Source organism: Pezoporus wallicus, unplaced genomic scaffold (genome assembly GCF_028554395.1).
Source record: "Pezoporus wallicus isolate ANWC-B61680 ecotype Strahan unplaced genomic scaffold, APGP_CSIRO_Pwel_v1 contig_3710, whole genome shotgun sequence".
NCBI classification, from domain to species: Eukaryota; Metazoa; Chordata; class Aves; order Psittaciformes; family Psittacidae; genus Pezoporus; species Pezoporus wallicus.
The window spans coordinates 3,334,995-3,350,164 of NW_026640315.1; the positions used below are offsets into that span (position 1 = coordinate 3,334,995).

The 15,170-nt window shown below is 47.0% G+C and overlaps 1 protein-coding gene across 1 annotated transcript in view; it reads right to left on the reverse strand.

Annotated features, from left to right (window-relative positions):
- PITPNC1 (phosphatidylinositol transfer protein cytoplasmic 1) overlaps positions 1–10,866 on the reverse strand; it is a 77,217-nt gene extending 66,351 nt beyond the window's left edge. Inside the window, exon 1 of the mRNA XM_057418505.1 lies at positions 10,646–10,866. Coding sequence (XP_057274488.1) covers positions 10,646–10,693 — 48 coding nt within the window. The 5' untranslated portion in view covers positions 10,694–10,866. The remainder of the gene's footprint in view (positions 1–10,645) is intronic.
- Positions 10,867–15,170: the final 4,304 nt, after the last annotated feature.

Sequence of the window (15,170 nt, forward strand, 5' to 3'; positions counted from 1 at the left end):
TACTGAATCATCCCTGTGGTGAAAAAAAGGAAAAGAAAAACAGGGACATAAAGACAAACCAAACAAACCCCCTTGGGCTTAACAGAGCAGCAAACATTTGGAAATGCAAATAAACTTAGCAACCCTCTAAAACGTTTGAGAGCTTTCGGAACTCAGTGCTCTCTTTCACTTCAGTCTGGGCGCAGAGATCCATGGTAACTGAGGGAATAGGGAGATTCAAGCCTGAGCTCCGCACTCAGCAGGGTCCTGAATTATCAATTGTTTCAGTGTGCTGTACAGTTCCTTATCCTCTGCAAGACTGAGGCCGAGCAGGAGCAGCAGGCTCTTGTTCAGAGCAGCAGCTTTCTGCCAGCTGGCCGGGCGCCTGCTGGGGTTGGCCAGGCTTTCTTCTTTGGGAGTACGACCAAGGACTCAAAAATGGGAGAAAGACCAGAGAATCTGAGTTTCTACAGAGTTAGGACTGAAAACCGAGCGTGAAGAGCTTACTGCCAAGTCTGAGGACAGCAATTGTACAATTCTATGTAGGCTTAAAGGCGTTAGCGTGAGTTTGACACAAACCTGGGGCTTGATCTAACCGTGTGAAAACGTCTTTTAGGTCAGGCAAGAGGGCGAACGATTGAGAGACGTCAGCTTGGTTTCTTTCTTGTTAAGAACAAGAGATTTGAAACATCTACATTTTCTTCTGGTTTACAGCCATTGGTTAAAGTCTACTTCTGATGAGACCGATAGAAATCTGGAATGGATCTACTGAGGTCAATGGAATGATTTCAGATCCGCATTGTGCGACTAAAATGGAATTTAAATTCCCAATGTTTCTCTTCTAAAAATATGCTGGGTTTTGTCATACATATTTGGTGACATCTCGGCCTCTCTGACATCAGCAGCAGAACTCATTGGTATTATTGCGGTCTAAATTCCACTGAATGACTTTCCTTTCACAGAGAGTGAAGCAAAACAAAACCCGGTCCATTGAAGTAAGATTTAAAGGCTTTAGATCAAGCCTGTGTGAGAACAGAAGCAGGCAGGTTACTGCAGAGTGAATCATGTGTAAGTCAGATGTTTCATTCAGCTTATTTCAAGTCACTGCACAAACCATTTATTAAATGAAAATACTACTTAAAGGTCAGCTAATGGGCACTTTCAAAGAAAACCTGACAACGGCAGATAAATAGATGGATAAATCTGTCAAGCATCATTCAGAAGATAAGATTATACATACTAGGACCAGTATATTCAATGGGCCTTACAAGTGAGGCCGCTTAAATAGGACCATCTGTATTTAATCAGGAGAAATACAAGCTCGGCATGTGTAAGAACTTCATGCTTCTCAACAGAATTACCTTTGTCTTCATCTGATAAATACATGGTTTTGTTTCAGAGTGGACTGCGGGATTTGGTAACCTTTCACATACCTTGGTGACATGAACACAAAAGGTTATCTTGATATTTTTTAGTAACTCGTACAGAAAATGAGACCAAACTCTGCAAATACATTCCACAATTAGTTGTGTTTCTGACTGTCATCAGTGACTGATTGTTAATCAAGTAATTGAGCAACAGTATGTGTTACACTGAAGTGTCATTAGCACATAATTATTTTGCCATGCATTACAATAATATTTTTACTGAAAGAAATTCAAACATAGTCATTAATGGAGCAATACATTGAACCCAATGTGACATTCAGGGGGATGAAATGGAAAAGAAGGCACACTCAGCATTCCCACAGAGCTTAAGTATTCCTAAATCACTTAGGCAAGACTAATCTCAGAACAGACACGTAAAAACTCCTAAACAGAGACCGGGATTTTTCTGGAGAGCACATGAACGGGTTTTTAGCAAACCCAGTCTACAAACATTTCTGCATGTGACTCATAGCAATGTGCTGCTTGTGCTTTAAATTAAGCATGTGCGCAAGCGAAGCACACACAAAGCCAGGAGCGCGCCTGTAAAACCAGCTTCAGAACTGTGAAAGTACAGAACTAACAGAATCCAAAACTGCTCCAGCCTTTGCTGAGCACAAATAGGAAAAAGAGGGAAGATACCCTTCTTTTTTTTCCAAGAAAAGCCATGAAAATATCATTCCTACAGCTGTGTGGTTTGGTTGATACGCTGGAGGGAAGGAATGCCATCCAGAGGGACCTTGAGGTGGGCTGATGCCAATCTCATGAGGTTTAACCATGCCAAGTGCAAGGTCCTACACCTGGGTCAGAGCAATCCCAGGCACAGCTACAGGTTGGGTAAAGAAGAGATTCAGAGCAGCCCTGTGGAGAAGGACTTGGGGGTGTTGGTTGATGAGAAAATGAACATGAGCCGGCTTCAGTGTGCACCTGCAGCCCAGAAACCAACCGTATCCTGGGCTGCATCAAAAGGAGCGTGACCTGCAGGTCGAAGGAGGTGATCCTGCCCCTCTGCTCTGCTCTTGTGAGATCCCACCTGGAGCATTGTGTGCAGTTCTGGTGTCCTCAACATAAAAAGGACATGGAACTGTTGGAACGAGTCCAGAGGAGGCCACGAGGATGATCAGGGGCTGGAGCATCTCCTGTATGAAGACAGGCTGAGGAAGTTGGGGCTGTTCAGCCTGGAGAAGAGAAGCTGCGTGGAGACCTCATAGCAGCCTTCCAGTATCTGAAGGGGGGCTATAGGGATGCTGGAGAGGGACTCTTCATTAGGGACTGTAGTGATAGGACAAGGTGTAACAGGTTGGATATAAGGAGGAAATTCTTTCCTGTTAGGGTGGTGAGGCACTGGAATGGGTTGCCCAGGGAGGTTGTGAATGCTCCATCCCTGGCAGTGTTTAAGACCAGGTTGGACAAGGTGATATGGTTTAGTGTGAGGTGTCCCTGCCCACGGCAGGGGGGTTGGAACTGGATGATCTTAAGGTCCTTTCCAACCCTAACTATTCTATGATTCTATGATTACGCTTTATAAAAATAAAAATAGCATTTTAATACATATCCAAGGATTCCAAATTGGCTGATCACTTCTAACCAAAATTGGGAAGAAACGACAAAATGAGGAGAGAAACAAGATCAAGGCAGACTAAAAGCATCATATATAAACACAGGCCAAGTTCAAGCCTAGTTTCCCCCACCTACAGACTGTAAACCCATCTGTTAACACAACTTGATATCTAAATCACCTTGTCTTCAGTCCTTTCTAAACCTAGTCACTAATCCCGGGCAGCACCTATCTCCTTGCTCTTTGACAACATGCACACTGGTAATGTCACTTAAATATGCCTACAATGCGCCTACACAAAGCTCTTCAGGCTGCACTGGAGAGCTATCACTGCAAATCTGCATGAAATGTCACTATTTGTTTTATTTAGGTATTGAGCCTTACAAAATATACTTCACCATGACAGATGCTCCATGAACCAAAGGAGATAAGGATGGAATATAGGGAAAATTATAATGATTTGGGGAAAAAGAAAAAAAAATCATCATTTTAAATGACAAATCAGTTTTCCATGAGCAAGACTGCAAAGCATTATTCCTCACCCACAATAAATGAGTATCTTTTAATTGTTTGCATGTGTATATCTATCTCCTCCCTTATAGTATTTAATGGCCGCTTGTGTGTTCAGTTAGACATTCAAAATGGAAAGCCTGCTTGTATTTCAGCATCCACAAGTGACTGGGTTCTATAAGGACAGCCTGGGGAACATATTTGTCAGCTCACTAGTCACAAAGAATATTGTGAATGAATCATTGTTATACACTATGGGTGTTCCATTACCTGACTAGGCAGACTTCTGTATAAAAGAATATGACTTCTAACAGATTTTAACAATACAAATGCCTATCAACTGAATACTCATGAAGGAAAACATCATTTTTAACCTTCTATAGCTATTACAGAAATATTTACCTTCCTATAAGCTAAAGGGCCTTATATATGTTAAGGATTAGAGTTGGAACTAGATGATCTTAAGGTCCTAACCATTCTATTATTCTACAAATCACCTAATATCTTTCCTTAGCACGTGTAGTCAGGCAAAAAGCACATGAAAATTAGTATAATTATATTATTCCTAACCTTACAATTAGACAGATGAAGAAATTAAACAGGTTGGACTAAGGGAAAATGTATTTGACATATCAGAGTTATCAGGCTTCAAGGTGCTAACATAGACATCTGTATCCACTACCAGCTACATAAACAGTTGGCCACAGTTTCAATAGGGCTGATCATTTAGCGTTCCCATCAGCTCCTACATGACCTGCATGCTCTCAGCAACCCAAAGTTTATCCCAAAAATAAAACCCCAGAAAGCACTGTTTTATGAGCCAGTATTGACATTCTGTGCCTTCCTCTCCCTGTTCTTTTGTTTCTGAACCTACATTGTGCTTTCAAGGCAAACACACTCCACGGAGTTCTTGACAGCATTAAAGCTCTGTAGAGTGCTGTAGCTAGAAAATGCCCTGAACTACTGACAAGCTGCATTTTCTTATGCGGGAAATGCAAACCTGGGCCTTATATTTTGCCAACAAAGACTTCAAAGCAAATGTGTAGTATTAGTTTACATAAATATACACACACCTTGGAGAAAATAAGCGTTGACATGGAGAGACAGGCCAAGAGAGATGAAGAGACATCTATGTCAGTCTGGAGTTCCTTAGATAATATCTAAGCCTTTCCACTGAGAAGTTTTTTTAATGATTTACCCCAAAACTTGAAGCACAAAGGTTGTCTTGTTTCTTTCACAGAGCTGCATTGAAATGTGTAAATGGGAGTAAAGAAGAAAATGGGGTATTTTTGATCGTCTATTTGCAGTGGTGTGCAATGAAGAGCTGACATCTGTACTGCTTTGCTTTTATAGCTCTCTAGGTGACTACAATGAGTACAGGAAGGTCAGGCTAAAGGAAGGTACTTATTTTCTTCCCGTGGTAAAACACAGCTCTCACTTTCTTCTGTTCATTCTTACAAGTAGGTTGTGCACTGAAAGACTAAAATAGCTGTTCTTATTTGGTACTAAAACTTCACTTCTGATGCTTTCCCTCTCCTAGTTTGTCTCTTATATCATTATAATGAGTCTTCCCAATCCATAAGCTTTAAGGTCATGCTGCATGTAGCAAAGGTCTTGTGATGCCAGCAGACATGACCGCCCACAAAGACCAGATCGGATCTGTTCGCTAACAAGAGTCTTACACAACGATTTCTTTTGAAGGGTAAAGGGATGCCCCTAATGGTGTAAGGAGCTTTTCCAGATCAATAATTAACTCTGAGTAGTCCTCAAACAACTCTAGCAGTACCCCCCGTATTAACTGCAAAAAGAAGGCAAGGCTGGCGAGGTTCTCATAAGGTATATCCAGAAAGAATGATTAACCAAGTAAAATGGCCTTTACTTTTCATAGCACTTTATTATCTTGTAAAGGAATAAGTGTAAAACCAAAGATGCATTATAGCTATTGAATAGTTTCAGTTGCACAATAAGGCTCCATTTTTGCTGGACAACTTCAACCCTAAGCTACCAGAGAAACTTTTTCTGCAGAGCTCATGGCCATGGCATGGTCCAGTTAGCATTTTATTTGTAACTAATCCCATTTAATTCAATTTGAAAAGCTGACTTCCCCTTATGTTTGCTGATAGCCCTCCTGCTTACAACCAACATATTGCTTTTTCGAATGTTCCACACATTCCCATATTCCTGAAAATATGTTCTGTGATTATAGGTGGGAAATGAGAACAGCATCCATAATCAATCATTATTTAATCTATCTGTATTAACTGCAAGATGAGTAGACGCAGTTTGTCCTGCAATAGACAACTGTAGTTTAGGGGGAAAAAGGGTATTTTACGCTTTATACCCTACTAAAGGCTTTTCTGTTCTACGTACATATAGTTATGTCTAAATATCACAACACCTGCTAACTTTCAGGGTATAAAAACACTTTCTCAAATGCTTTCATTGACTTTCCAATCTGCCTGAATAAAACATGTTATAACAAGTGCCCTTTGTACACAAAACAGTAGACTATGACACCTTTTAAAGAAGAAATGTACACAAGATGCGAAGAATGCAAACAGTGTTCACACATATGTTGTTGAAATCATTTATGGACAGAATCCACCCTGGCAGAACTGATAATGTCCAAACCAAGAGCTAAACAATGGCCATTTCGATAAAGGAACAGGCACAACACCTCTAAATGCAGAAGTTGTTCGTGTTGAAAACTCATGATCCACGTTCACAGCCCTTCTGCAGGTCTCTGCTTGTTTGTATTCATGACAATACAGCTGTTCCTACACACCTCATGCAGGCAGTGCTCCCCACAGATCAAACCCAGCTTTCATCTATAGCCGAGAACAGGAGCAATCCCCCTGGCTTCAGCAGAGACACTCTCAGTTGAAATAAAGAACAAAGGAAAACCTGTTTGGACTGCAGGTCTGGCCACACACACATAGTTCAGAACTAACAGAAATAAATGCTAACGGACATCCCTGTTTCCAAGGAAAAAAAACCCTATGATGACTGCTGTATTGATATTCGGCTTTTAAATATACCCAACCTAACTTCACATCTTTATTAGCATCTTACAGCAATAGCTCCATTCTCAACAGGATCCAGCAAAACTGTCTTTCCACCCATTCCCCTACAGAATAATCACTTCCCACACAAATCAAACTTGAATGTGCTTTGCCTCTTCCAAACTACAAGTTCAGTGCCATGCTAAGCTATCAGGTTTGGTTTTCATTTTCAGATAAAAGCCCTGCAATCCTTCCTCTGGAATTACGGCTTGCAATGAGACTCAAGGCTGAGCGTTCTTTAGCTTCTCTGCTCTTTTCAATTGCTTGGTGTTCTTTCCCCTTTTTTAGGAATGTGGGTTTTAACTGATGATATTTAAACCACCACAATGCAGCCCATTGTCATGTTCTCTGATATGATGGAACAAACTATTTGTAAGAATGAATTAACACATGAAAACGCAAGGGAAAAAATAACCAAGAAGCAAACTCAACTGCTGATTGCAGCTGGGATGAGGGCTGGTAACATATCCTAAGCAATGACTGCACCAGATTTTACTTGCTCTATGGAATAACTGGAAGAAATGGCTTTTGTGAGGTCTCAGTGCTAAGAAAAGGACTGCATTTGCGTGCATGTTTCCCAGAAGTACCGCAAATGAGATAAAGAATGAACTTCTAACTGGGAATCGGATTGGCTTTGTCAACCAACCGCTATATTCTGACCTAATAGAGCTGTTGGTACTATTTTGTTTAGAAATGAACATGGTATTTCCTTTCTTACATAATTTTCAAGCTGAGCAGGCAGTTTGCAACAATATATATGTAACAGCCCTAAATAACTGCCAATAAAAACTCACTTTAATGAGTTTGCCTCAGCCTCGAATAAGAACCCTGGTGTGGTGCCACAGCAAGCACTCTTGGAACAGCCTGTCTTCCCTGGCGCCTATGGAACGGGAACAAAGAGGCACCTCTCACTGCTGTATCCTAGCTCAAAAGGCACAAGAACAGCTCAGTCTGCAGCAATCAGCGTATCTCAGGAAGTGTTTTATTTGCAAGAAAGCATTTGGGCTCCACGCTGACAGGTATGAAACACAGCTCCCATCAATACTGGAGTTTCTTATCTGCTAAGGGGATCAACGAAAGCATGCCTCAAGAACAGGATCTGCTGCAGCTCATGAAGACCAGCTCTGCAGAATCTCCTATCCACCACCCTGCCAGAAACCCTTCCAACCTGGAGGCAGGGCTGCTGTGACATCTATCCGCTTCTTACTCTTCTCCAGAGACAAGTTAAGGTCATAGCTGCCAACCAGCACAGTGCCAATTGCTGTACTGTGCATGTGTGTATTTACACACAGAGTCATGACTCCTTGTTACCCAACTGGCCATTACACAACATTTTGATGCACATTTGCCCACATTACACGCAGAATCTGACTACAGAAGATGGGGTGCACGTGCTTGGCTGGCACAGTTCACACTCCCTTTTGCCTCCTGTACCGATTACCTTCACAGGAATGGCATGGGAAGCCACTGGAGTTTCAATGACAACACACCGCTGGGTAAAGATGGAATTCTTCCTCCTTCATGCTGTGAGACTTCCACGTGTGGCTAACCAGCAAGTCAGTGCTAAACAAGGAAACTGCTCATGGAAATGCTTCTGAATGTGCGTATGAAGTGCACAGGCCGAAAGCCAGAACTTCCAAACAGTGCAAAAAGCAGAGCTGTAAAGTCAAGAGTGAGAAACGCAGCACAAAAAGAGAAGCCATGCAGCTGTGTCAGAAATAACAGCGTTTTCCACATACCCATTGAAACCTACAGCCTTGCAAACACTTCGGTGCTCAAGCCCCAGAAACATCAATGCGCATTAGGTACCCAAGTGCCGCTGTAGAGCAGAGCCCAACGTCCCAATCCCGTGAAGAACTGCACATCCTCTGCAAATTGCATTTCCAACAAAGCCCATTGAGCTACAGAGACTTAGCACCTCGTAGAAGGCAGTTTGGGCGTCTTAGAACCAAAGTGCTCTTGTTTTTTAAAGGGTGAGCATTACTGCATGATGTTCTCCCAAGGGCTGCATAGAGCATCACCTTAGCCTACAGAGATGCCCAAAATACCATGCATTATTGGTAGTTAATGTGCAACTAAGGGTAAAAATCAAATAACACCACCTTCATAGACTGTAGGAGATGTCACAAAGATGAACACCAAGAGAAATACAGTTTGGGACTTTATTTAGTATGTAAATCACTATAACAAAAATAAGATACCTGCCAATTGCACATTATTGTCCTAGCTCATTTTATACTTAATAATAAAATTCATGCTAAATATCAGATATGTTCTAGGTTCAAGACATCTCAGCTGCAGATCTTGGACTAAATAATGGATAATTCAACATGAGAGAACCTACAAGACGCATGAGTATCTTGGCTAATTCTGTTGCATTGTAGGGAATAAAAGACCCCATCATGCATCAAACACTCCCACTGGGGGGGTGTGTGGCCTTTTCTGTACCTGGAAATCTTGTTTAACAATAATTTTCCAAAAGAAATCAGATCTGCTCCCTTCTGATAAGGTAACGAACCGTTGTTAACTGAGCGTGGTAGTCTGAGGACTCAGGAACTGGCTTGGCTAAAACGTTGTCTGCATTAGGACAACACAATAAACACATGAAACGATGCACTGAAAGAATAATGCCAGCCAGCATCACAGCATGCTATGGAACTTGGCTGGGAAACAGAATAGTTTGTGTCGGGAGGGACACCTTCCACTGGAGCAGCTTGCTCCAGGCCCCTGTGTCCAACCTGGCCTTCAACACTGCCAGGGATGGGGCAGCCACAGCTCCTCTGGGCACCCTGTGCCAGCGCCTCAGCACCCTCACAGTGTGCTGCAATTAAATAACAGAATTAACTATTCTGTTAGTTAAGTTATTTAGGAAGTTCTTAATTAAAGCTACGCATTAAACCTGTGCCTGTTCACCTACACGTACACGGTGGGGCTAGGTCCTGCTCCCAGAAAAAGGGATTTCCGGAGCAGCTTCAAGTAAATATTTGGCAGTTCCAATTCGCAGGTTGAGAACACCGTTAATTTGCCAAATTTTCAGACAGGGACAAAAAGCCCATTGAGACGAGCACTCAGTCACACTGCGAGGACTCCTCCGGGCACACTGCAAAGGAACCAAACCAGAACGGTGCAGAGAACACCCGCAGGCTCTACTTAAACAAAAACCCGCTTGAATTAATGGGTGAAATCCCTGCGTTTCGTTACTGCCCGGGGGGAGACAGGTCCAGAAGGGCGCTGCGCTGCCCCGAGTAGAGCCGAACCGAGCCGAGCCGAGCCGAGGGGGCCCGGGGCTGCCCCGAGGGGAAGAGCGCCCTCTGGCGGCCGCGGGGAGTGCGCCCCCTGGCGGTCCCTCTGGCGCCCGCCGAAGAGAAACTCCGCGCAGCTCAGGCGCAAGATGCGCGGCGCGCAGCCGGCTCGCGTAGGGCGTGCGCGCAAAAGCAGCCACGTCCGGTGGCGCAGCGCAAGCGGGCTGAGCAGAGCAGCGCTACCTTCCTGCTGTCAACCTGAAATGACCAGCTCATTCACATCCGCACCTGTAAACAACCACGGTTTACACGCACCAGTAACCCCATAGCACGGGCACTGCATGCAGGTACTGCTGCCTTCGTTAAAGAGCAGGCAGGGTGTTCGCAGATAAGCAGAACCCTAACTCGGAGTTTGGAACGGTCACAAAGAGCGCTCTGACTTCCAGCTGCTTCTCTAAATGATAAAGTTTTGCTAACAAATTATCACCTCCCTACCCTACCTGTGCTGCAGTTTCAGGCCACGTTCCACTGCAAGGGTATTTTAAGCAAAGGTGAAGATATCTTTAGAATCTGGGTTTGGACGGGCGCGTTATCAGATGGGGGATTTCAGCACAAAGCGCTCCCTTGCAAACAGGAGCAAGGCTCTAAAGTCTGCCTGGAAAATCGTCATAACCAACACTTTGAGGACTTCAGTTACCTTCGCTCCTGCGGAATTCCCTTCATTTCCAACCAAAACATTCCTCTCTGCCCAGCCACCTCCGACCAAGTTCATCGCACGAAGAACGATTCAGTAAAGCAAACACAGCCTCAACTCGCCTGGAGGGAGAAGACCCTCGCTAAGTCAGAGCCGTTCCCCGAGGCAGAGCTTACCTCTTCAACTGTCAAAGGCATGCAGATCCGGTACTCCTTCATGAGCATATTCCCCCTGCCTCGGTGCGGACCAGCAAACCGGGAGAAAAGTGGTTATTTCGGCACGATGATCACGACGAAAACCAAGCACGGGGAGGGGGGGAACAAGCGAGTCCCTTTCTCGGTGCGCGCTTGACAATGCGTCCACACGACAGTAACGCGACCATGCAGGAGGGCTGACCCCGGCGGAGGAGAGCCAACACCGCTGCTCCTGCCTTCCAGTTCCTCCTCTTCCAGAGCGCGCTCACGGCAATCCCGCACCGGCAGCCGCCGCCGAGTCCCGCGCCCCAAACGCCGCCGCTACAGCCCGAGGCATCCGTCGGAAGCGTGCGCAACCGGCCGCCTCCCGCAGCCCCGGCGCGGCATGCCTGGGGCGGCCGCGGAACCACTGAGCCCCCCCCCCCCGGCGCCGCCGGCAGGAAGGACGGGCGCCGGTTACCGAGACAAAGGCGGCTCGAACGCCTCCTTCCCCCGCTGCTCGAACGCGGCTCCCGCTGTGCCCGGGGGGCCGGAGGTGGTGGTGATGGGGGGGGGGGGGGGGGGGGGGGGGGGGGGGGGGGGGGGGGGGGGGCAGCGCAGCGATCCGGTGGCCGCGGGCTCGGAGCGGCTACAACGGCCCCGGGGGGGCGGGTGACATCAGCGAGGGGCGGGTTTGAGCGGCGCGGCCGGGCCGCGGAGCTCCGGGTGTCGCCCGGCGGTGCCCCCGGGGAGGCAGCGCTGGAGCGGGACAAGCCCCGGCCCCAGTTGATCCCAACGCGGAGCCGGCTCGATGCGGGGCGGGGGGGGGGGGGGAAGGCTTGGTCCTGCGGGGGACAACGAACGTGCAAAGCGCTCACAACGCGGGGCAGGGAGAGCCCCGTCAGGGCCCCGGGACTCCGCAGCCGCCTCTCGTTACCGGCGGCGGGGGAGCCGGGGCACAGGATGTGAAGGCCTCACCCATTTCCCTTTCGGTCAGCCCTGCGTTATCTGCAGCGCAGGCACAACCCGTGTGCTCCTATCGCCTTGTTCCTATTTACTTTCGAACGCCACGTACAAAGTTGGGTGGAAACGCGCCGCCCCCCCACGCTGAACAACGGAGCCGTTTCAGGAGGGCTCACCCCGACCCCGAGTAGGCAGATGCTCAGTTACACCGGGTTGCAGTGGGCGTGGGGGCCGCGGTTTCGAGAGGGATTTACCCCGTATGAAGTTGCCACTTGGTAGCACAGGAGCCCGGGTCTGGAACGAGGGGGGATCCCCCCGTTGCACAACCGCAGGTCAATGATAAAACCTTGTATTGCTGCTTGTCCCTGCTTTCCAAGCGGCTGTAAAGCACGGATCACTGAGAAGCACTGTGCCAGTAACGTGAGAGCACAAGGCACTGCATAATGGCAAACACACACCTGCATTTAAGCAGACACCAGCTACAAAACTGGAATGATGAAAGGCCGTATTGAGGACTGCTAAAGATGAATGGAGGTCTACAGTGAAACGTGTGTTTCATAACAAGACAGAGCACAAACCCCCTCAGAATCCCATTGGTCCTGGATGTACATTTCGAAGCCATGTATATGGTTTTTAGCCCGGAGAGGACACAGTGCCATCTCCTGGAGCTAACGACAGAACTTTCCCATCCCATTGCAATAACGGCACAATATTTCACATGCTCTGCCTTTCCCATGAAGTGCAAACACCTACACAAAGACATGGAAAATCTGGGAGCTCTGGGAACAGCCTGGATTTTCAGCGGAGGTACGAACAATGTCCTTAATGAGACTCGTATCTCAGACCTGACAACAGCTATTACATACCAAACCTGGGGCTGTAATTCATGATGTTTGTTCTATGTGTTCCTGAAACTTCCATGCAAAATAGCCAAAACAAGACAATAAACTGTGCTAGGCCAGGTTGGATGGAGCTTGGAGCAACCTGGTCTAGGGGAAGTTGTCCCTGCCCATGGCAGAGGGGTTGGAACTAGATGGTCTTTAAGGTCCCTTCCAACCCAAACCATTCCATGATGCTATGATATGATATTACCTATAGATTACAGGTAATGCAAATTCAGATCTAAACCATCTGCTTCAGTTTTAAGTGATTTGCTAATGGGTTCATTCATGGAAGACAATGTATCTGGATTACTGCTGAAAAAGCAGCATAAGTAAGTGGAACTTATTTGCATAAGGCCTTGATGCTACTCAGCTGTAGGTAGAGACACTGATTTCAATAAAAATAGGAGAAAGACCTAAACAAGTTTATCTCCGGTTACCTGATTTCAGCATAAGCTGACCATTATAGCTCTATTTAAAACATCAAAGCATGATGTCTGCAGAAAGTAGTATCTGATCCCGGAGCTGCTTCAACCAGAAACCAAAATCACTTCCCCTACCTACAGTGAAACGCTCTTCAGTCTCCCCACACTCACCCCCAGGGGAACAGCCCATTTTAGTGCTCTCTGCACATGCACGTGGGGAACTAACCAGGGACCCCACCAATACCCTTTACAAACAGTGCTCACCAAATGCTTTCATTTCAGGTCATGCTGGCAGGGAAGATGTCTGGCTCCAGCTAGGCAGGATTTCTGCCAAGCGAGCCCACCTCAGTGTCTGTTTTCTGTGTACTGTAAGAAACAAATCTCTTACCTCTGCATCGTGTTCTCTGTGGCCACTTGTGAAAATGGGACATTCTTCACTCCTCATTCATTTTGACCTGGGGGGAAAAGCCCATATTGAACCATGCTGAGCAGTAACTCCACATGGACTTGTGTCAGCAAAAGAGACAACAAAAGGCAACTACTCCTTGAGGCATTTTTCCAGAGTTTTGACTAAGAACTGAGGGGGTTTTGAGCCATTCAGGAAGTCTACATTGGAGGCAAAAGCTGCCTCCTCATGTCCCAGCACACCCATGCAGGCGAGGGAAGGTAACAGTTGCAGTTATGCATTCACCTCCTTACCCTTTTGCTGCCTGAACCAACATGACTGTGTATGGAAACATGCTCAATTACATTACGTGTGACGTGTTGCTTCCCTGAAAGCCATCTCTCCTTATCCATCAACTGTAAAATTACACTAATATGGAGATTTTGCCATTCAAAATAAGTAGCCAAAGCTCTGTAAAAACCTGTGAATGGCCACCGTTAGGAGAGAGCTCACTCTCTATGACAGGCATGTAGTTTTGGTATTTAGGTCAATTAATAACCAAAAATCATTCCGAATGAAGGATAAATTCTGATAACTAGACTTCTTAAGTCTGAGTTCAAAGAGAAGGTGACTCAAGTCCATGGTCTGTGCTGTGCTAGCTGGAAAGCAAGTACCAGACACAACTGCAAAATACAGTATTGGCTCTGAACTCCTTCAACAGAATTACTCTGAGTTTACACCAGATGCAGTAACTCGGTCTTCATTCCATAAGCAAAAGATGTAGCAGTTATCTCGAATACGCCTTTGCCACGTTAACATGTTGGTACGTACACAGATTGGAGTAACACAACACAAGGTGTAATGTTATAGTAACCTGTTTCCCCCAGGAGAGAACCCCTACAGAAAAGGGCATTCATTGATCAGGATTTAGGAGTTGCTTTCTCGCAAACATACAGTCCCAGCCTGATTTGGGTTGGAAAGGACCTTAAAGCTCATCCAGCTCCAACCCCTGCCACGGGCAGGGACCCCTTCCCCTCGAGCAGCTTGCTCCAAGCCCCTGTGTCCAACCTGGCCTTGAGCACTGCCAGGGATGGGGCAACCACAGCTTCTCTGGGCACCCTGTGCCAGCGCCTCAGCACCCTCACAGGAAAGAGCTTATGAGCGCTGAACTCCTCCAGTGATTGCAGTTCCTGTAGTGCATGGAATCCTCTGCTGGGATGGGAGATGACAACAATCTGCCGCCACGTGTATTGTACCGACATCTATCAAAGCCACGAATGGTGCAACACCGTCTGAAATCAGGATGCTTGCGCTCCCCAAAATCATGGCATCTCCTACCTTCTCCTCACCTCTCCAGCAACGCAAGTTGATTCAATGGCTCAAGGCTGGAACACGACACACACTTAAATCCTCATGGTGACAAGCTACTGCACCCCGCCTCCTCCACCGAGGTCGCACCGTGGGGCTGCCCGCCGCACGAACGCGGTGTGCCCGTCCCAACATACAGAGGAACGGCGCAAGAACACCGTCCCCCTGACCCCCCCCGCAGCCCCATCAAGGTCTGGAGCTCTTGACACCGGCTACGAGCAACACCGTGGCTATAGCGGCTGTGCCGAGCCCCCACGGCAGTGCTGATACCGGAGGGCTCCATTGTGGACCCAGTGCCCCGGGCCTGGCACCCCATTCCCGGGTACCGGGCAGACCCCTTCCTCCCGGGCGCGCCAATAGCCGCGCCAGGCTCCGCCCCTTCGGCGTGTCCCCGCCCCTCACGCCCCGCCCCGCCCCGGGTCCTGAGGCGGCCGGAGGTGGCTCCGTCAGCGCCTGCCGAGCGTGAGGCTTTGTGCGGGTCCTGCCCGCTTCCGGTGCGCTGTGTG